The sequence below is a fragment of the Indicator indicator genome, chromosome 13, assembly GCF_027791375.1.
Source record: "Indicator indicator isolate 239-I01 chromosome 13, UM_Iind_1.1, whole genome shotgun sequence".
Lineage (NCBI taxonomy): Eukaryota > Metazoa > Chordata > Aves > Piciformes > Indicatoridae > Indicator > Indicator indicator.
In genome coordinates, this window is record NC_072022.1 from 14,304,517 (window position 1) to 14,326,520 (window position 22,004).

Consider the following 22,004-nt stretch of genomic DNA (forward strand, 5'->3'; position numbering starts at 1 on the left):
AAGTATGGCAGTGAACTGTTTGCTTTGCTTTTGCATTCAGTTTATTACCCTGTACTGTCAGTGTTTGCTGAGCTGTAGCTGTTAAAATTTATTGAGAACAACTACATTGCAGAAGCACTTTGAGAAGGTTGAGGAAGCTGAAAATTTTGGCGTACTGCTAGGAATTGTGACATTTGGTGCAGCATGAAGTGTGGTTCATGCTGGATTGAGAGCTGTGCACATTTGGCATTCACCCACCAAGTGCCATATGCAAAAGGAAAGCTTCATAGCTGTGCTGGGATGTGGGATGTTGTTTTTTTTGCCTCACTCTCTATCCATGGGCAGCTTCACATCTCTTGGCTTTTCTTCCCTTCCACTCTCTTCCTTTTTCCCCAACAGGTTTCTGGAAAGCTACTTGTCCCCCTTCTTGTACAAGCCCTTTGTTGGTTTTTGTCAACTCAAAAAGTGGAGACAACCAAGGTGTGAAATTTCTGCGAAGATTCAAACAGCTACTGAATCCAGCCCAGGTCTTTGATCTCATGAATGGAGGACCTCACCTTGGGTAAGCTGATACTCTATGGAAGCACACATTTCTTGTAAATACCTGAAAAGTATGAGTGATTTATTTGACTGTAAGCTTATCATCAAATACAAGGGACCTATTCTTTAGAGAAGACTGAACATGTAGGAAGTGCCCAATGACAGGGCGATGGGTGGAAGTTGAGGCACAGGAAGTTCCATGTAAACATGAGAAAAAATTTTTTCACTGTGAGGGTGATGGAACACTGGAATAGGCTGCCCAGGGGGGTTGTGGAGTCTTCCTCTCTGCAGATACTCAAAACCTGCCTGGATGCGTTCTGTGTGATCTGCTATAGGTGATCTTACTCTGGCAGGGGGGTTGGGTGATCTTTTTAGGTCAGTTCCTGCCCCTAACATTCTGTGATTTTGTGAAGTTTGGAGGGGGTTTCCCCATTCTGTGTTTAGTGTTATTGATTAGCTAAACCCAAAAATGTTGAAAAAGGTTGTTATTTCAATTCATCAGCAACAGCAGGACAGCTTGAGGGGTTTTGGGGGAATTCCAGAAACACTCCCCTGGAAGAAGACCAAGCATGGAAAGCTTGAATCCAGAAGAAAACTTGTCAGCAAACAGGCTTGCAGCAGGCATCCTGATGTAGTATTAAAGACAGTTATCTTCAGTTAAATCATGTTGTGCTGCTTTGAGGCCAGACAGATCCTCTCTTGCCCCGAGAGGGACAAAAGAACGACACTCACACAAACGGATTGAAGAGCGATGGAAAGCTTAAATGGAAAAGCAATTGGTGAAACTACAGAAACTACAAGCATAGTGGCAAAGATATCCCAAAGCATACAGAGTCCCTTATACAACACCCAAAAGCTTCCCAACTCTTCCCTTCTCCCCACTTGAGGGTCCACCCAGGGCTCTTTCTTCCCCCCCGCTACTGCTAGGCTAGTCTCAGGCTGGCCAGGTCTGAGACTGCTCCCCCCCCTTTCTTCTCCTGGCATTAGGCCTAGACAGGCCTAAGAAGCCTTGAGATACTCCCCCACTGTTACCGGGTACGGAAGCATCTCCCATGGGAGTAGAGAAGGAAGAAAGAGGAAGAGAATGACTTTGCAGATGGATTTATAGGGTGCAGGATTAATGGGTAGAAATACGCCGTTTCCTGTGTCCACCTCTCTGGGTTGGACACTCAGGTCACCGGAGGTGTAACTTATGTGGCAATAACAGGAGGCACCCAGCCTAAACTACCACACAGGTTAACAGACAGATGTCTTAGATAGCAAATAATTAATGTCAAAATGAGATTTATCCAGAAATAACTTACCTAGAAAACATATGAAACTTCCATTCCTTAAAGATTTTACGGTGATACTGGGGAAATATCACTGAAGAGTGCTTTTGGTAAAGTTTCTTGTGCTCTGGGATCTAAATGACATTTCAGGCTTGTTTACACTTGAATATCTGTGGGTAAAAGCCAAAAGAGAGCACTGTGGAATAAATTCCTTCGGTATATTTCTGCAATTCTGTTTTAAAAAGAAATGTTTGGTTACTAGTTTCTCCCCTTCCAAATGTTTCTCTGTTGCTTCATATTTTAGTAACTTCTGTGGTGAGTTGGTGCTTCTTACAGTAACAGCCAACACAAGGTCAATTTCCTTCATACTTCTCTAAATGTCTTGTGACTAAGACCTGTAGGTGCAGGGTGCTAAATCTGGGAATGTCCATTCCTGGACGAGTGGCCACTAGGTCCTGCTCTCTGGAGAACTATTGTAATTTCTTGTCAGAGTGCATCGCAAAACACTGGCCTTTAAATCTGCAGCACGCTGTCCAGAGGATGTGTTTGCCTGATAGTTAATTTATAGAAAACTTTTTAGATGAAATATTTTTCTCCTCCTCCCTGTTAAGCAGAAGGAGGGAAGTAAAGGAATCAATTATTTTCTCAAGCTGTGGTGCACACTTTCAAACAGCTGTCGTTGTATCATTTCTGAAGAAGGAAATGATACTCCAGGGTGAAAGGTACTTCTTGACAATTTAAATATCCCCAGCTAGTGGCAGTCAAACTGTACCATAAAACATTGCCATTCCTGGTAGCTATTTTGTAAGTGTCATCAGTGCTGGAAGAAATATTGATTTTCATGTAGTACAGCAAATCCTGCTTATGTAATAATAATTTAAAAAAATATGTATGTACAAAACTAAAATAAAAGCCAGTAGTTCTGGAAGGTGTTCAGTAAGAAGCGTGGTTTCAAACAGCTTGAGTTGAGGTTGGTTTTATTCTTCAAGAAAGGATGCCTGGAGAAATTCACGTGTCCTGCTGGTGAGTTGTTCAGGGCCTGCAGGACTGCCAAGACACCAGAACATTAATTTATGTTGTTTCTCAGAAGGCGTAAAGCTTGTGAGGCTTTACATCCTCTTACAGGTGTCTGCTTACTGAATGGCTGCATAGAGTTCCTACTCTCCAAGCTTTGCTTTAATTGGCGTAGTCTGGAGCACAAAGGCAGAGACATCAGAGCACTCCACGCAGGGAGAAATACCTAGTGTTAGACTGAACACAGTGTGTCTGCAAAAAGGAATTAATTCAACAGATAATCAGCTATCATGTGCTTCTTTTCTATTCAGACAAAAATGTCCCGCTTTAGTAGAGGAGTACGCCTGGGACATATTTCTGTAGTGAGAAGCCATTGTAAATTACTCACCTGTAATTCCTTATTTATGATAATTTTCATTCATTTGTAATCTGACAGTGACCCGTATTTGGTGTGAAATCAGAGCCTACTTTAAGCAAATCTGCCATGTGTATTACTTAGATTGGAATTGTTCATCATTTCTTTCTGTAACAGCTGTTTGCTCTTCCCTCTTGCTTTTTTCTCTCTGTTCTCCAGCTTACGCTTATTCCAGAAATTCGACACTTTCCGGATTTTGGTTTGCGGTGGGGACGGAAGTGTTGGCTGGGTTCTCTCTGAAATTGATAGCCTCAATCTTCACAAGCAGGTACCTGCCCAAAGAGCTTGGTTGGATGAAAGGATGAAGCAGTAACAGCAGCAGCATGGATTGAAGAGGACTTTCTTTGATCATACGGATGTAGTTTGCCCCAGGACTGAAGCCAACTTATCAGTGTTCCTGCAGTACTTTTCTGCAAGAAGCAGTACTGGACTAATTAATCATTCCTATCTCCAGAGCTCCTCCACTGTTTCCTCTGATAAGATCTAGCTTTCGGAGAAGGTCTGGGTTACTCCTGCTCCAGTGCAGCAGAGACTTACTCTCAGAAAGGACTACAGTGAGAAAATTGGGAGTTCCACAAGGGTTATGATACTCCTCTATTCATTTTAATTCTCGTGGTGTAGTTTCTGAATTTTGAGTCTTGGAATCAACAGAAGCTTCACCAGAGCAGAGATACCATAGTGGGTTTAACTAATTTCCATTTAATCTTGGAGATAACTATGCTACTTTGACAGAAAATGCAATAGCACCACCTGATGGTTTAATAAATACCTCTGTAGAAGGGGTTACTTGCAGTAAGGTGCTGCTCCAGATTAGCTCAATTAGGAATTTAAAAGTGGAGATTTTTCCTTACTTGCATGCATTTTTGGCTGTTCTCCCCATCCAAATACTTTCTCCTCACCTTAGGGCTAGCTGTTTTTCAATGACTGTAAGGAATCAGTCATGTTACTTGTGGCTGTCTGTGACTTGTGTTTTCCCATTTGAATTTCAGTTTTGTTTTCCTTTTCCCTAATGCAGTGCCAGCTGGGAGTGCTGCCCTTGGGAACAGGGAATGACCTTGCCCGTGTGTTAGGCTGGGGGTCTGCTTGTGATGATGATACCCAGCTCCCCCAGATCCTGGAGAAGCTGGAGAGAGCTAGTACAAAGATGCTGGACAGGTGAGTAACTATCAGTAACACCTTCCCATACTCAAGCATTGTGTGAAAATACCTTTTCAGGACAACTGGGCAGGCCTTGATTCTGCCCAGCTGCTGGATTTTGATAATCCTCTGTCACCCTTTAGCAACAAAATACAGTCTGAAGAATAGTAATGAGTGGAATTGCCTTGTCTCCAGTGTCTTCTCTTGTGTTTGAGAGTTCTTCTCAGTTGAATTTGTCAGCTTTACAGTCATGATTTTTTTTTTAAGATAATTCTTTTATTGGTAACTTTGGACCAATTTATCTTGAATTTGGCTTTGAACAGAAAGTGGAATGCAGATGCACATCTTTATCTTTAGTATTGATATACCTATGTATCTTTGTACATTTAAAAATGTTTCTTATCCTTTGAGTTTCATGTTGGCATCTGTTACATTGAATCAAGTAATGCCCATGGGATTTCTATGGGAGAGGGATAAATTACAGGGAAGTTCCTTGTGCTGTAGGGTGCTTGTCCATAGTGTCATCCTTTCCTCTTCTTCCAGTTCAGCCCCTTTGTAGTTCTTTGGCTACCTTTCATAAGTCATGCCCCTGCCAATGTGCAATTTGTTCTGCTTTGAGATTCTAACCTCTGCAACCTCTGGATAAAGGAGGAAATCATCTGCCTTGTAGTGACAAGTATGATACCTCCTTTTCAACAGGTGGAGCATCATGGTGTATGAAACAAAACTCCCTCGCCAAGCTTCCACTTCCACGGTCACTGAAGATTTCAGTGAAGATTCTGAGGTACCTCTTAAGATGCAGAGGGCAGGGGAACTGTGAGCAACAGCCTGAGAATGGATGAGATAGGTGGCAGCAATTGAGCTCAAGTGGAGCAGGCCTGAGCCATGACTTGGGTATAGCAGGAGCTGCAAAGCTAGGGGCTTTAAGTCAGTGAAGTATTCGGTTGTCAGAGTCAGCAACCCTAATGAGGCATCAGAAGAAGATGCTTTGGAATGGGCCAGAGAAGAAATGACTGACTTTTATTTGCTGTCATGACATCAAATTGTTGAAATTATGAAAGGCTGCATAGCAGTCATAAAAACCAGTTTTGGATCCACAGTTGACCAGAGACTTCAAGAACTGTGCTGCAGCTGATTTCTAGGTTCAGAATTAGTTTGTTCATCAGTTTCAGGTCTTCAGTGAGTAAATGAACATAGAATAAGAGTTACGCTCTAGGAAGACAGGAATGCACAGCATATGTTGTAACATTGGGAAGCAACACCACAGTGGCTCATTTCTGTCACCAGGTGCAGAAGATTCTCTTCTATGAAGACTCTGTGGCGGCTCATTTGTCCAAAATTTTGACTTCTGACCAACACTCAGTGGTCATCTCCTCAGCTAAGTGAGTAATTAAAGGACAAATACTGTAAGTGAAAGCTGCAATATGAAAATCATGAAACAATCCTTGCATGACTTTGTATCTTCTTTCTCCAGGGTGCTTTGTGAGACAGTGAAGGATTTTGTGGCTCGAGTAGGGAAAGCCTATGAGAAGGCAACAGAAAGCTCAGAGGAATCAGAGGTCATGGCCAGGAAGGTAAAATTGGGAAACAAAAATGTTTGGGTTTCTACTTCTGAAGTGGAATACTGCTCTGTTTTCAGAGAACTAGGACAGCAACAGTTCAGCAAGCACTAAAAAAAAAAGCTATCTAATCTACTGTTCTACTCAGATGTCCTTCTTTGCCTTGTAGTGCTCTGTCCTGAAGGAGAAGCTGGACTCATTGCTGAAGACACTGAATGATGAATCTCAAGCATCTTCATCTCTGCCAAACCCTCCTCCCACCATTGCAGAAGAAACAGAAGATGGTGATGGGTCAGGCAGTGCTTGTGATTCTTCCAGCGACCGATCGGTTGGCTCATCGTGTACTGCACGGCCCCAGATATTCCGTCCCCGAGAACAGCTCATGTTGAGAGCCAACAGCTTGAAAAAAGCCATCCGCCAGATAATAGAGCATGCAGAAAAAGGTAACCTGCGAGGTGTCCTGCTTGTGACTTCTTACAGGCTCGTGAGAAGTATACATTTCCTTTTATCCATAGAGAAGTAGAGTTCTTTATTAACAACAGCTTTTCTGTGCTAGAGGATCTATTCAGTAAGACTCACTGTTTAGTTGGGATATCATCTCTGCCAAGCCCACCTGTTTGAAACACTACTTGGTTAAATGAGCCTGAAGTTGAAGGTGTGGTCTCTCCCGTAGGGCTGGTTTAGGAAGTTACTACCCTCCCACACACTGTTCATTTGCATTTCCTGTATGTCCCCACCCATACCACAGTTGTGTCAGCCCAACTGCTTGTGTGGCCTTGCTGTAAAACAGATCTGAAAATACTTGGGAAGAAAATACTTTAAATATTTGAACTTGAACTGTCTTAGAAATCTTATTGTAGTAGAGTCCAGCAGTGGTAGAACTGCCACGGAGGGCAAAAATTTTTACAGCGGCTTTGTGGCTGGGAAGATGTTCTGATACTGCACTTTGACACAAATCACTTCTGATGTTAACTTCCTAGGTAGGTGACCCTCTTCTCCACATCTTGACCCTTCTCTCTCTCCAGCTGCTCACATCTGTAGGTCAGAGTTTCATCTCCTTCAAAAGGTGTCAGTCTCCCAGATGTTAGTCACAAGCTCAGTGGTTTAGCTTAAACCAAAAGAAGTACTTAACAGCTTATTACTGTAGATAAAAGTATTAAAAGTTGCATCCATCTCACCTAAGTGTGCACTGTGAACAACTAGGTAGTAAGTTGTAGACCATTGCACTGTTACTTGGATTTCCAGGACTCCAGTGTTGTGTGCAACCTATCCTGAAGGAGCCATTGTAAATGGATGGAAGCTGAGCAAACAGCCTGCTTCTGGTGAAGTAGTGGTCTTGTCTTCTCTGCCCCCCCACTTTGCTGCTCCTTACCCTATGCTAGTTTAATGTTTGTTGGAGTTCTTTTGAAGCCCAACCAATTTGCTTAATCCAGCAAGAACTGTTTCTGTTTCTGCTGGACCTGTGGGTTGGGTTACCTTGTATATAGTTTTGAAGAACTCTAGAGTCAGCACAAGGGAGGGGAAGAGACTGAAAGAAGTGGGGGGGTCAGCCCCAGGCAAAGGAAGTGAGCTGATAGATAAGCTCAAGGCTGGTCATAGAGCCGTGCCCTGGGAGGGGTGCTGGGGCAGGAGGCCTGGCCATTACATGTGAAGGAAGTTTGGACTTCTTTATGCAGTGTAATTCATACCAGCTTTTTGGGATACTTCAGCTACATTTCATATGTAGTTCAATTTCTCCAAACTGCTTTTCTTCCAAAGTGTGTGATCTGATTCCTTCCTTTGTATTGTTTCTTACCAACTGTTTTCTTCCTTCTGACTGTTAAGTGTCTGAGTGCCTTTTTCAGTGGCTTTTCCTGTTGTTCCAGTACAAATTAAGCAAACAAAAAATTAATTAAATTCAACATTTACTGTCCATCTGATTAGAATTTCTGGCAACATCCAAATGCAAATAAATGGAAGCCCATCACCTGTAGCATAGTTTATATCTCAGGAAGCCTGATTACCTGTATTGTTAAAGGTAGACACTTTCTATTTAGAGTCTCACCACTAAAAAGCTCAGCAAAGAAAAAAGAAGGCTAACCCAGCTCAGTTCCAAAAACTGTGGAGCAGAGCTTAGTTGAGATAAATGATAAAGGAAAGGTTTTTGTTATTCTTGTTCTTTCCTTTAAGAAATCAGGGCCTTTAGAGTCCCATCTTATTGGTTTTTTACATCAGCAGGAGGTGTTCCTTTCTAGAACAGCTATGAGGCACTCACCCATTTTCTCTCTCCTTACAGCTGTAGATGAACAAAATGCCCAGACCCAGGAGCAAGAGGGCTTCCTCCTTAGTCTCTCAGCCTCTGAAGAGGGCAAGGAGCTGAGGAATGAGGATAAAATCTCCCTACAGTCCTCACACAGCAGCAGCTACGGGGTGACCAAAGGGAGGAGTCAGCGGAAAGGTACTGCCCCAGGGCTACCACCATGCAGATCTTGCCTGTGAACCACAGTTTTGTTAGCTGTAACAAGTGAGGAAGGTGTAACATGTACCCTCCAAGTTCTGTTCTTCTGTAAGCTTTGAATGATTGCTCTTGAGATGACAGGCCTTTTTTTTCTGTGCTCTAGCATGTGCATTGCACAAACCACTTCTTGCTACATCTCTGATGGCTGGTTCTTTTTCTTAGCATTTGAAGCTTAGTATTCAGAAATGTTCTTGCACATCGGCCTGTAATCTGGGTTCTGTTGGCTTTCAGTGCTTGGACAGGGATGATTTTGAGATTTTTTCTTGTCATCTCCTTGATTACATTTCCTTGTAAATTCCTGCCATGCTTTGCAGATGACAGGGAGTGGAAGCCAGTTTAATAACTATATTATGTGAGTCGTTTGTTAGAGATCCCTGATCACTGCACATTTATTTGGAACTTATTGAAGTATTGATTTGGAGCCAAAACCACTCTCTGTTGTGCTGCTGGCACTAGCTTTTTCTCATCTCCATTTCTAATATTTGCATGTAGCATTTTGGTCTCTGGGGTTTTCTGACTGCACGTATGCCACATCTCTGTCACCTAGTGACTGGTTCTGTGACCTCTTACAGTGACTAGAGTGTTTTGCTGTTGAGTGATTCCTGACCCAGTCTTGCTACTTGGACTGTGCTGTTATGTGCTGATCTGAATCACAGCATTATGTTTGTCAGTAGCCATGTTTGTGTTGTGTTTTGCAGCTTCCAAGTCCCCTTGTGAAAGGCTAATAAACAAAGGAAGTTTGTCACTGGGCAGCTCTGCATCTCTTCCTCCCCAGACAGGAAACCGAGACAACTTGCCAATGCTGAACACAAAAATCCTCTACCCAAGTAAGTGTAACACCCACCACTTCCCGCTGAGGCAGCCAACTAGAGTATGGGTGACAGCAAGGCAGACTGCAGGGTCTTCTTGGAGAGAAATCCGTTTGTATAAAACTTTCCACTAGGGCTGAGGAGTGGAGACTTGGAGGGAGCTCTAATAGTTTCCAGTTTGTAGCCAAGACCTAGACATAGATTTTTATTAACACTGTGCAGTGACAGAATTTAGATGCCAGTTACAAGGAGATACTGGGCTCAAAGTAAATTTGAGCAAGGCTGATAATGATGCTGCTGAGAGAGGTTTCTGAAGAATAGCAGCCGTAAACTGGGAGCAGCAGTCCCTTCACGTGAAGACTTGAAGTCGCTAGAGGTGCCCGGATCCAGCAGAATTCCAATATATGTATCTTGTGTAGCAGTTTCTCCCTATCACCATAATGCTGTCTTTCCATCTCCTTCCCCTAATTATTTGTTTAAATTCTTTCTTCTGGAAGAAGGTATTTTCCCTTCTCTCTGACAAAGCTACTGTTTGTAGCTCACCAGCTAATAATTTAAGAAGCGGGAGTCAGAAATTCTCGAGTAACACGGTGAATAGCTTCCTACTACTGTCTACTCACTGAGGCAAGAATGTGGCATGCCTCACCCTGGAACTAAAAAGCTACTGCAGTGAAGACAATTTTACTTCCCAATTCCAGGTGTCTGTAGCTGTGCTGGTGGCATTAGATGATACCCTGTCAGTCAAAAACCCTGTGGGCAGCCCTAGAAACTCTTTTTCCTTATTGAGGGAGCCGAGTCTTCTAGAGTGGAAGAAAGCACTATTGCTGTTTGTCTTCCACAGTGGAAGACAAATGTTAATGTATTCTGCCCTCTTGTCGTGTTCTGAGATTGAAGTTACCTGTTTTCTACTTACTGCTAATCACATTCTTTCTTCCCCATGGTTGATCTTCCTACAGATATCCGTGCTGGCATGTCTGGTTCTTTGCCTGGAAGTTCTGTCATCAGCCGATTGTTGATCCATGCTGATCCCTTTAACTCTGAGCCTGAAAACCTGTGAGTATCCCCAGGAGGTTGAAGGAGGGGAGTGGGCAATTCCAAATGGACCTCAGCAGAGAAGCAGAGTATTTTGTAGAGCTAAATAATGGACTGCAGCAGCCCAGAGTGATGTTAATGAACTCATATGATGGGTACCAGTGAGGATCATCTTATGTATGTATACCTGCAGTGACGCATCTGTCAGAGGATTTTTAGATGAGAATGAAATCTAGATCAGTCTTTTCCCTAGACTTGAGGATGACTCTGATTTCCAGTTGACAGTGGCCTGTAGGGAGATCATTACTGTTACAGCATAGAAACCCAAGAAAGGTCATAGACAGATGACAACAGGGGAAGCATTGAGAAGTCTGACATGAAGACTTTCTCAGGCTGTTTCTGCTAAGCTGTTTAACAGTAAAAATCCAATGGTAGACTTTTAATTTCTTTTTGATGGAGTCGAGTGCCCCTGAGATGAGTAGCTGACACTGTGGAATTCATTTGTAGTTTCTCTGTCCCTATATAAGCAATCAGCATTGCTAGTGTTTTGTGAGACCTTTCACATGATGCCAGTGATGAGCATCATACCTCTTTGTAAATGAAGTGTAGACTTTGAGTCTGTTTCTGTGGCAAGGAGAGAGTTCCTCTGCAACTCTTGTGGCTGTGAAGTCCTGCAGACAGAGGCTGCGGTTCAGGGACCTCTGTGCATCAGTAGCTACTTCATAGTATTCATGTGGGCTTTAGGCAGTGCCCAGCAGTGCTTACCAGAGCACACTGGCATGCAGCCTTCACTCTCTTCACCTCTGCAAGAGAATGAGGTGGCCAGTGAGATGTGTAACAAGCAGTATGTAGACTTACAAATAAGAGTTCTGTTCTTTTGTTTGCTAGTGAATGTTACACAGAGAAATGTGTCATGAATAATTACTTTGGGATTGGACTGGATGCAAAAATTTCTTTGGACTTCAACAATAAACGTGATGAGCACCCAGAAAAATGCAGGTGGGTTTGGCTTTGGATACTGCCAGAAGTGACTGAAACTGCTTTATGTTTCTGTGTAGTTTTGAAGCTGATTGTGTACAAGTGTACTGAATAGGTGTATTGTCAATCTTTTCTGCACAGTCCTTCAAGGTTTGAAATCATGATGGAGGAGAGAAGTTACTGATTATTATCTATTCATTATACTGCTGTGACTGGTAGAAGATCTTTGAGTAGCTACATCGTATGGGTTTAGTGCATTGATTCTATTTACTTCATGATCTCACAGATTATTCTCCTAGGCTTGCTATTTCGCTATGCGAGAAGCTCAGCTCAGCTCTGAATGCCACAGAGGCTGATTTCGACCATGATTCTAATTTAGTACAAACCACAGGTTTTGGCCTTTTGAATGCTTGGGCAGCTACAGGATGCTTTGTGTAGCTTTGGACTGGTACATTTGCTATACTTGAGCTAGTACAGCAAAACACTGTTGATGTCCTGGTGTATGGGATTGATGAGTTCTGTCAGGGCAATCTGGCAGTGTGCATTACTCACTTAAAGGGAAGTAGTTACTTAGCACAAGCAATGAGTTTTTTGATTGCTTGGCCCTTTTGGAAGCAAAGCACCTTTGTGTTTCAGGACATAGGTACCATTTCAGTGTGGGGTGTGATTTTTTTTTTTCCTTCTAAGTGAAAAGGCAAATGCTTATGGTAGCTTTTTTTCTTTTGCCTTTCTCCCTTAGAAGTCGTACTAAAAACATGATGTGGTACGGAGTATTGGGGACCAAGGAGCTGCTGCACAGAACATATAAAAACCTGGAGCAGAAAGTCTTGCTGGAGGTGAGAAATTCACCTGCCCTTCTGTCTCTGAAACTGGGAGACTTAATTGCATTTCCTTCAGATGCTTTAACTTTGGTGTGGTGATTCTACTTGGTAAGATGAGAGCTTTTCCCTTGCCCTGCCTGACAACAGCAATTACACTGTATCTCACCCTGAGTTAGCTAAAAGTGGCTCTTCTTGTTCTGGAAGTGTCATCCTGCTGGAAAGCATTGGCTGTCCCCAACTCTATTCAGCATACATAACACTTACATTGTATGTGGGATCTCTTGTGAACACATCATTTTAGTTTGTGGGTGCAGTGGAAAGCTCTTAATTTAACTAAGCTATAATGTACATCAAAATGGAAAAGAAACATTTTTGTATGGGCTAGGTAGCTTGCAGGAGGAGACTTTTATCACAGCAGACTGTGTAGGTGTTTCAGAATTTTTATTTCCCTTTCTGGAGGAATAAGCCAAGAGGCTTTGCCAAGCCTCTCAAGTGTTTCCTGTTCCTCTTTGGGAAAAGAAGCAACAGAAGCCCTCCAAAACCACCTTCCCAAAGGAGCAGTGGTTCATAAGACACAAATGGATGTATTCAACTCCATTAGGTCAATAAGAAACTAGAAATTTGAATACATTTATTGCTAAGCTATGCAGGCTATTTTCTGTTCTTAGAGGTCATACTGGGGCAGGAGGGGCTGTCTTCTGTGCTGAGAGTAACGTTGCCTTCTTTTCTGTGCAGTGTGATGGCAGGCCAATCCCTTTGCCCAGTCTCCAGGGAATAGCTGTACTTAACATTCCCAGCTATGCAGGAGGCACCAACTTTTGGGGGGGAACAAAAGAAGATGATGTGAGTATTCTTTAAGGCAATCCAGTAAATGTTTTTTACTTGCTGCTGCTTTTGAGGCCATAGCCCCAGAGAGTAGTGCTTGGAAGAGGAGGGCAAGGGGCCTGTCTTTATGTACTTTCTCTGTGAAGTGGATGATCCAGATACTGAATTTCAGTCTTCAGCAGCTTTGTACCCAAGCAGTCTGTAGTGATTCCAAAAAAATACAGATGCTGTCTTGAGCATTTGGACTTCGAGGAAGTGCTTTAGATTGACCTTCTGCCCTCAGACTTTCCTGAGAAGTAAAGCCACTTAAAGACAAAGTGGATAGATCCAGTCAGAATCATTATCTGAGATGAAAAAGTGCCTACTCACAGGAATACTGACTGCGTTGTGGCCTATAGCCTTTGCGTTTGAATTGTATTGTAGCTGCCATTGGAAGCACGGTGGGAATATTTGGGCTCCTTTATCTCCTTCCCAGATCGCTGCAGATCTTCACCTTCTCTTGTTAATTTTATACAGATTAAGTAGCACAATTGAAGGCCACCCCCAGATCTGCACTAGTAGGATGTAAAGGAAACCTCTTCAGCAGAGCTGTGTGTCAGCTGAATTCTCTCTCCCTTGTATCTGACTAGACATTTACAGCCCCCTCCTTTGATGACAAAATTTTGGAGGTGGTAGCAGTGTTTGGTAGCATGCAGATGGCGGTGTCACGGGTGATAAACCTGCAGCATCACCGGATTGCACAGGTATCAATTGCTTTTGTGAGCTCTTCTTGCCTTCCCTGTCTCCAGCTTGTGATGATTTTGCCAATTTGTTGGTAGAGCCCTCCTTTGTGTTTGCTCTGGTCCATGGGAAGAACATCCAGCAGGGCTGAAAATTAACATATTCAGGGGCAATTTGGGCATAGAATTGTTAGCTAGTGTGCATTTTGGTAGGAGTTAGACCAGCAACTCAAATACAGATTAGTCCAAAGATGCAGCAAATGGTCCCTGCCCCATAAGGGAAAGAAAGAATGTCTCATGGTTTTTGGAAAATCAGCATTGTAGAGCTGCTCTTATGCAGTATCTTCTTGCAGTGTCGGACGGTGAAGATAGCAATCCTTGGAGAAGAGGGAGTTCCAGTGCAAGTGGACGGAGAGGCCTGGATCCAGCCTCCAGGTTATATTTGGATTGTTCATAAGAACAGAGCACAAACCCTCACCCGAGACAGGGTAAGAGCAGCCTGATATACACAGGGTGGTACACACATGTTCTGGTGTCACATAGTCCTGGAAAGCATTGCAGTGACCAATGTGAATGTAAGAATCATGTTTTGCTGCACACCATACAACTTTGGACACAGAACGTGTGTGTCTTGCATTCACTATTTGGGAAATCACATGAATAAGGTCATTTTTGCAAGTTTCTTTTGCCTTGTGACAGCATTTCTTAACATGCTTGCATGCTGTTTTTCCCACAGGATGCTTGCCTCACTGAGTGCTGTGGGTTGTCTGGATTCAGCAGTTTGATATTTTAATTTCTCTTTATTATTCAAGATGTGGCTCATACCTCGCTGACCAAGGGTCTTTTAAGGTCATCTAGCCCACTCCCCCTGCAGTGAGTGGGGACATCTCTAACTGTATTACAGAGCTGTGTCCAACTTGACCTTGAATGTTTCCAGGACTTGGACATCTTCAGTCTCTCTGGGCAACCTGTTCTAGTGTTTCACCACTCTTACTGTAAAAAATTTCTTACTTATATCTACTCTAAATCTCTACCCTCTTTTAGATTAAAACCATTACCTCTTGTCCTGTCATCCTTTGCTGCAAATACTGTGGAGAGGAGGAGACTGGAATAATGTACATAGTCTTTCCTGGAGTGTAAGAGAGTTTCTACCCTTCATTTCCTTCATGTGGCCTCATTTGGACCACTGAAGAGTCACTAGCAAGGTTGAGATCAGCAAGTAGTTTGCACTGGGCTGACAGAACCTGGTTTTGTTCTGTGTGAGGGCTTCACAGGTATTTGCAGAGGCAGGAGAATGGCATGTCCCCACAACCTTGAGACATTCCCAAAGGCAGCTGTGTTTTAGTGGACAGAGGCTTTTCTGCTCCATCTCTACAGTTAGTCCTGTGCTCCTTAGGTAGTCTGTACTCATTTGACTGCCCAGGCCCAAGATCTATGAACACTATTCTCTTCCCCTTCTCCACCCACCCATCACAGTCAATTTCTTTTTCTTTTCTGGCTTCCTAGATGCTGATTTGTAATTTTTTTTTCCATTAAAGCTTTGCATCCCTGCTTAGTATCCCCTTCTTCTTTGAATTATTCTTCTGTTTTGATCTTCCCTTCTCATAGACCCTTCTCTTGTCTAACCTTCTTTCTTGACATTTCTTGCACGTATTGATCCATCTCTCCTTGCCCTGAGGCTTTATGTGTCAGTTTCCATTTTCACCTTATCCAATGTTGACCTTTCTGCACTGAATTGGGTTTGCTTCTTCCTGTACCGCTAGCTGATGCCAGCAGGAGTGTCGCTAAGGGTTGCAAGGGAAACAGCTCCTAGCTCTGAGTTCAGCTGCTTGTCCCCCAGTTACTGGAGAAGCCCAGTTCACTTCCACATAAGGAGGAGCCTTGAATGTTTTTTGTTTCCAGCTCAGAGATATTACAGTAATACTGAAGTGTAGAATTGATAGAGCTACTCAAAAGGCTGCCAACAGTAGGGAATTGGTGGATTTTGCTAGTCTGGACCTCAGAATTGACCTAGCAGTTTTGACTAAAACTAGGCATAAGCAAAACTTCAGCCAGGCAAGTATATGACATGGAAGATTTCATCCCATACATATGATTAGCAAAGTTATAAGCAGCTGAACAACTGGGCCCTGCAATGAAAAGTGTCTGTACAGGCATAGCACAGCCTTTGTTTTCACAGGAGCTTTACAAAGTATATTACAGTTTGGTTGCTGTGTTTTCAGGCATTCGAGAGCACCCTAAAGTCCTGGGAGGACAAACAGAAGTGTGAGTTGTCCCGACCCTCCTCTTTCTCCCTGCAACCTGAGATCATGTCTGAAGAAGAATCCACCCAGATCAATCAGTTTGGTCAAGCTGCAGGTGCTCTGATCCACAGGTGGGACACAGTTTGCTTTTGGTAAATGGAACCCTCCTTGGGTGCCTGAAGTTCTTGTCATACTCCCTGTCCTTGGAGATGTTTCTGTTCACTCTTACCTTTTGCAGTGCTGCTCTGGGGGTACACTGGGGATAGCATCATTCATTATGCACTGTCCCAGCTGCACAAGGACTGAAGTTGGATAAACTTTCTTAGGTCATTTGGACAAAAAAATGTTAGTTCCATGAGCAAGCATGGATTCTTTAATCCTGAAATAACCGATTATCTACGAATATCAGTGATTTTTATCAGAAATGAAACAAAGGCCTCGCTAGGAGCTCAAGTGACAGGTTGGCTTCTTGTAACTCTGATGCCCAGCAGATTTCTAGAAGAAGTCACTGTATGCTCATCTGCTCATTAGTTGGATATTTAGCTCCTTGGTCTGGGCCTCTGAGAGAAAAATCCCAGAGAGACATCAAAGTGTTGAATCAGTTGCCATATGTGCAGCTACCTTTCATATCACCATGGCCATACTGAAATATTTGGCTTGTATTTCAGGTTGATCCCAACTCACATCCAGAATTTCATATGTACCTTGAGTTGTACGTGTGAAGTCTGCCTTGCTTTGCCTCTGTGTGTTCACTGCAGCAGGGAGAATTGCCCTGCTTTGCCAGAGGCTGTGTCCCTCCTGTGCTTAATTCCTGTTAATGTCACTCAGATGGATCTTAAAAGGAGATACCCAGTCAGGAAAGATTTCCTGCTTTGAGCATATGCTGATGCAATCTCTAATTTTCTCTTTAGCATTCGGGAAATAGCCCAATCCTACCAGGATATGGAACAGGAGCTTGCCCATGCTGTCAATGCCAGCTCTAAATCTATGGACAAGGTCTACGCTAAATCCAAGTCTACAGAGGTACTTCACTCACTTAGCATATCCCATTTTTCATCCTCATTCCCTGGCTCTTGGTTTTCCTTTATGATTGACCAAAAGTGGGCCTTGCTTGTCTAAGACTTCTTCCTTCTGACTTCTTAGACCTCTGCATTTCCAGGCTTAATTTGTGCATTAATTGCCTCCCTTCAGGGTCTGAACTGCAGCCTTGTTGTAGAGATGGTGAATAATGTCAAAGCCCTTCATAACGAGACAGAGCTTCTGCTGGCAGGCAAGATGGCACTGGTAAGAAGCCCAAAGCTGAGGAGTAAAGCAGCCTCTTGCTTTCTCTCCTCTCCTACTGTTGCCTTCACAAACAACATTTTGCTGGTCTTTTTATTCTTTGTCTTTGTAACAAGTCAGGTTAAACATCATCCAGGAATTAGGATGGTGTACAAACTAGAACGCAGGAGGTTTCACTTAAGGAGAAACTTTTTTACTTTGAGGATACCAGAGCACTGGACGAGGCTGCCCAGAGGGATTTGGAGTCTCCTTGGGAGACTTTCCGAACCCATCAGGATTTGATGCTGTGCAACCTGCTCTATGTGAACCCACTCTGGTATGGAAATTGGACTAGATAATGTCAAGAGATCACTTCCAACCTCTACCATTCTGTGATTCTGTGGTGTTGCTACATGTGCGTGATGAGCACTCAAACTAGCTTGTGTGGAGTTTGGGATTCAGAAAAGATGAAAATAGATAACTTGGTGATGTCTGGCCAGTGCCTGCTGTGCACTTCCTTTTAAAAGGAGGAACTGCTTTGTTAGCTAGGAATTTCAAGTCAAGGGCCTGACTCTGTTTTACCATATAGCTTTCAATTCTGCTTTGCTTCCATTTCTGATCTAGCAATTAGATCCTCCACAGAAGGAGCAGCTCCAAGCAGCCCTGGCAGACATGGACCTCCAGCTGAGGAAATTGGCAGACATCCCTTGGCTGTGGCAACTTATAGAGCCTTGTGATGAGGAGGTGAGGAGGACCAGTGCTGTACTTCTATAGCTGTTCTCTTTTTCAGGAGTTGGCTGTGAGTGTTTGACTTCTTGTGAGAATATGACTGATGTGATAAAAAAATCATTAAGAAGGAAACTTGACTCCCGAAGACTAAAGGAAATAATTTCCTGCGAAGGTCCCTTGTGTGAATGGCATCAACTTTCTCTATTTCCTTTCCAGTCTTGATCAGAATGAGTTTAGAATTCTGTTCCTCTCTTACAAGGTCATGGAGCTGATCTTGACAGTACTTGTTACTCTTGGGATGTTCCAATCAATTTATGACTATTGCCTGTTCCCTTCTTTCATTCGTACAGAACCAGATGCTGGATTACTCCAAACGCAGCCGCAGTGGTAAATTCCGGCTGGTGACTAAATTTAAAAAGGAGAAGAACAACAAAAACAAGGAGACTCATAGCAGCATGGGACTGCCGGGTACCAAGTCTGCTCACTCATTTTGTCTCTTTGTGATAGCAGTGTGGTCACACCACTACCTGTCCTCCGTCCGTTTCCTTTTGTGTTCTCTCTTTCTTCTGTTTCACGTACACCTGCCTGTTCTTGGAGGTCTAGCCTGTCATTTTCATGTGGCAAAAAAGCTTATTGCTCTGTTCTAAGTCGTGGTCCCCTAGTACCATGCAAATATTCCTGAGCAGAAACAGGAGGTACCCTCTGAAAAATCCTGTCTGCATCCAGACACTTCCAGGGATATTTTAGGGGTGCATAGTGAAGTGAATCTGAGGATTTTGGCATTTTAGGTATCAAAGTGACTGTGGGGCCCAAGTCCGCGTAACTCCATGCTTTTCACTGCTAATTCTTTGTGATCTGGTTAATGATGTTTTTCTCATTGATTCACCCTCAGGCTTTAATCAAGTTTCATGTCTGTGGATCATCATCACCACAGCTGCATCCTGGCCTATAATCCTAACAGTTAGTAGATAAAAACTGACCATGAATCAATAAGTTGCCATTCAGAACACTTTCTCTCCAATTGGGGTAGTTGATTTTTGATTCATACTCTCCTTATGAACACTTTCTTCTAAAATTCGGAAGTACTACCTGTTCTGGGTCCTATCCTTTGCTATGGAGTTGTGGTTGCAGTCTCCTTCTGTCTGACTAGCTGGTGCTCATTCATTACCTTCCAAAACTTGGGGATTTTATTATTCTCTTATTTAGAGGCTGTGCAACAAGGTGGAAGCCTAAAGTCTTCCTCTCTTCCTCAGACTTGGGGGACAGAGGTTGCCAATTTGTTTACTTAGCACAAGTGCTTGTACACAATAGCAAACTAATCTGTGCTTGATTCTTCAAGACACATTTTATGAATCTGTTGTTTTGTAAGCAGAGAATTAACAAGAACTTACTCCTCTTAAACATGGAGGTAAACTTTACGAAACATATCCAATCCCACCAAAACAAAGGTGCACTTCCTCCTAGCTTTGCCACAGATAGCCTCTGCTTAAGGGAACAACTCTTACCTTTCATTACCCTACCTCCTTTGTTTGAGACTGTGTGTTGTGCTGCTGTCTTTGCCCTCCCCTTGGTTTGAGGCTGTGGCACTGCTTTCCCTCCTTCTCTGCCATTGAGTGCTGGTGGTGTCCTCATCTCTTACTGTCTTCTGGGATTCTGGGTACTCAATGCACTCCTGCTTTTCCATCTCTAACAGTTCATCTCTGGGGAACGGAGGAGGTTGCAGCGTGGCTTGAGCATCTCAGTCTTTGTGAGTATAAGGATATCTTCATCCGACATGACGTCCGGGGCTCTGAGCTCCTGCACCTCGAACGGAGGGACCTCAAGGTACTTTCATGATCAGCTCATGAGAAATAGCCAGCTGCATCTGCATGACCTTCTGTGCTGAAAGTGCTTGGGAGTGGTCTGCCCGCTGTTCATTCCATATGCCGTGGCAAGATGGATGGGTTCATTGTGGCCTCGTTTTATTTTCCCACCATTTCGGGTCACCTAATTTTTAGCAGCAGGGGTGTAGAACAGCTGGTTGAAAGACCAGCTGTCCAATTCTGCCGCAGCTTCCTGGAGATGCAATACAGTGCACACAGATTGCAGGTAGTGTCTGATTTTAATGATGGAATGGAAGTTTTCAACTTCTCAGCTGCCATACCCTCTTTTCAGACCATGGTGTGATTGGGGAAAATTTGCTTCTTACGTTGTTGTGACTGGACAAATAGATCATCACACTTCTTTGTTACAACAAAAATATAAAAATAACTGTCCCTGTTCTTTGATGAGGCTGCTAGGTGGAGAGAATCTTGTGAAATGGTGCTTTTAGTAACCACATTGCGCAACTTTTCGTCTCCTCACCAGGAGATGCTTTTTCTACAGAGGAAAATTGAAAGTGGTGGTGCAAGAGGCTCATGTTACCATTCTGGTGACTTGCATAGAGCAGACAAATATTTTGTTGTAAAGTAGTGCATGGCATTTGTTGAATGCCTCTTGGACCTTCATTTGTGATTTTGACCATCTTCCTGTTCTGAAGTTTGCTGTGGGCAATAGCTGATTCCTCTGCATGCCATCCACCTACAGCCAGTGTTTCATTGCATGGTACCCAAGTGCCGTACATCTATTTGCTGTGGCTGGTTAGTTCTTCCTGCATGTTTTGGCAACTAGCTTAGGTCACTGAAGTCTGTGTGCTCTTCCTGTTCTCTTGTGTTGGCCTTTAACAGTCAAAGCAATCTGCATTTCAGGCTAATGGTCTCTTTCCATTGCTCTGTTCCTGCTCTGTGTTCATTACTCTCTCATGCTCTGACAGCTTTCTGACATACAGTTTAGGTTCCATATGTAACCATGAGGTTTATAATCTTTCTGGGTGGTTTCCTTCTCTTTGTGTAACTGGCTGACTAGTTTGTAACCATTGCTTGGCACTTGGCATTTCCCCCTTGATTTTCACATAAGGTAAGATGTTTCTCTTTTCCTCCAGGACCTGGGCGTGACCAAAGTGGGTCACATGAAGAGGATACTGCATGGGATCAAGGAGCTGAGCCGGAATACTCCTGCCAGCGAGGTTTAGCCTCCATTTTCACTGCCTGTGTGTACCATTCCCCCTAACTGCACAGCAGTCACCTCACAGAGCAGATGTGCTCGCAACTGTCTCTACTGAACAGCCAAATTGTAGCTGTTCAGAGCTCATACCAACCAAGCATGGTGCTACCTTTTTTCCTGTGGGGTACTGCTGCATCCGTTGAGAGGCACCTTATCTGTGGTCAGGCAGAACCTCCCAGAGGAGAATTCACTTGCTATTTGAAGAACCATATCCTCTGACATGGAAAGTTCTGGTTCCAGTGACAGTGCAGGACTCCTGAGAAATGCAACACAGCTACCTTTACTGGATAACTTCATCACAGTGGAATTATTCAGGGCAAAAGATCTATTGGCCAGTCTTAGCTCAGGAGCATCTGGTAGTCTTTTGAAGTCCAAAACGTTCCTGCTCACCTGTGTGTTGCACATGTATCTTAGAACATTTAAGTGGGACAAAGCTTGTCCTTGTGTATTTCCAATCCCTTTTTAATACACCTGTGGTTGCATGCAATTTGTGTCAGATATTCAAAGCCAGTACAGACCTCTTGCTGATGAAGACCCAGTAATTCTCACTCATGTATGCCTTGCAACAAACAATGCATGTGGTTCAAACAGCAGGTCACACCAGGTTGTGAAGCTTTCTGCTGGGCCTGACTCTCCTCTTCCAGCCAGTAGCAGTGGTACAACCTTTAAGTTCTTAGGCATTACAAACAATTGCTCAGAAATACGTGGCAGTAAGAAAAGACAAAATCCTGGAGAGCCAGTTTACAGAACATCAGCTCTGACACTCCCCCTTCTGAAGTCATCTTCAGAAAACCAGATGAAAGGGAGAGGAGTGCTAACTAGCTGCTGGGGCTGTGTGAGAAATGTAATGGAGTGAGATAGAGCACTTTACCCCCCAGCTTGGTGAGGGGAGCAACATGACTGGCAGTGACCAGGAGCAGCTTCCTGTCCACTTAGTGCCAGCTTTGTGGTCGCAAACAGCAGAGCTGTTTGTTTTCCTTCAGCTTGCAGTGCAGAAAACTTTCTGCCATGACAGATGTAATTTATCCATAGTAGTTGCATCTTTTCACCTGTCTTGGTTGTTGCTTTTCCACCTTGCTTCACTCTCTTTGCTAC

At 43.5% G+C, this 22,004-nt stretch overlaps 1 protein-coding gene across 1 annotated transcript in view; it reads left to right on the plus strand.

Moving 5' to 3' along the window:
* Nucleotides 1-21,022, plus strand: part of DGKD (diacylglycerol kinase delta) — a 39,717-nt gene extending 18,695 nt beyond the window's left edge. Inside the window, exons 7-28 of the mRNA XM_054386216.1 lie at nucleotides 379-541; nucleotides 3,379-3,487; nucleotides 4,235-4,374; nucleotides 5,056-5,140; nucleotides 5,644-5,738; nucleotides 5,831-5,930; nucleotides 6,085-6,358; nucleotides 8,191-8,352; nucleotides 9,111-9,239; nucleotides 10,178-10,274; nucleotides 11,142-11,252; nucleotides 11,971-12,067; nucleotides 12,788-12,895; nucleotides 13,507-13,620; nucleotides 13,950-14,084; nucleotides 15,819-15,970; nucleotides 16,751-16,862; nucleotides 17,031-17,123; nucleotides 17,724-17,843; nucleotides 18,179-18,296; nucleotides 19,522-19,652; nucleotides 20,788-21,022. Of these exons, the coding sequence (XP_054242191.1) occupies nucleotides 379-541; nucleotides 3,379-3,487; nucleotides 4,235-4,374; nucleotides 5,056-5,140; nucleotides 5,644-5,738; nucleotides 5,831-5,930; nucleotides 6,085-6,358; nucleotides 8,191-8,352; nucleotides 9,111-9,239; nucleotides 10,178-10,274; nucleotides 11,142-11,252; nucleotides 11,971-12,067; nucleotides 12,788-12,895; nucleotides 13,507-13,620; nucleotides 13,950-14,084; nucleotides 15,819-15,970; nucleotides 16,751-16,862; nucleotides 17,031-17,123; nucleotides 17,724-17,843; nucleotides 18,179-18,296; nucleotides 19,522-19,652; nucleotides 20,788-20,877 (2,735 nt within the window). The 3' untranslated portion in view covers nucleotides 20,878-21,022. The remainder of the gene's footprint in view (nucleotides 1-378; nucleotides 542-3,378; nucleotides 3,488-4,234; nucleotides 4,375-5,055; nucleotides 5,141-5,643; nucleotides 5,739-5,830; nucleotides 5,931-6,084; nucleotides 6,359-8,190; nucleotides 8,353-9,110; nucleotides 9,240-10,177; nucleotides 10,275-11,141; nucleotides 11,253-11,970; nucleotides 12,068-12,787; nucleotides 12,896-13,506; nucleotides 13,621-13,949; nucleotides 14,085-15,818; nucleotides 15,971-16,750; nucleotides 16,863-17,030; nucleotides 17,124-17,723; nucleotides 17,844-18,178; nucleotides 18,297-19,521; nucleotides 19,653-20,787) is intronic.
* Nucleotides 21,023-22,004: the final 982 nt, after the last annotated feature.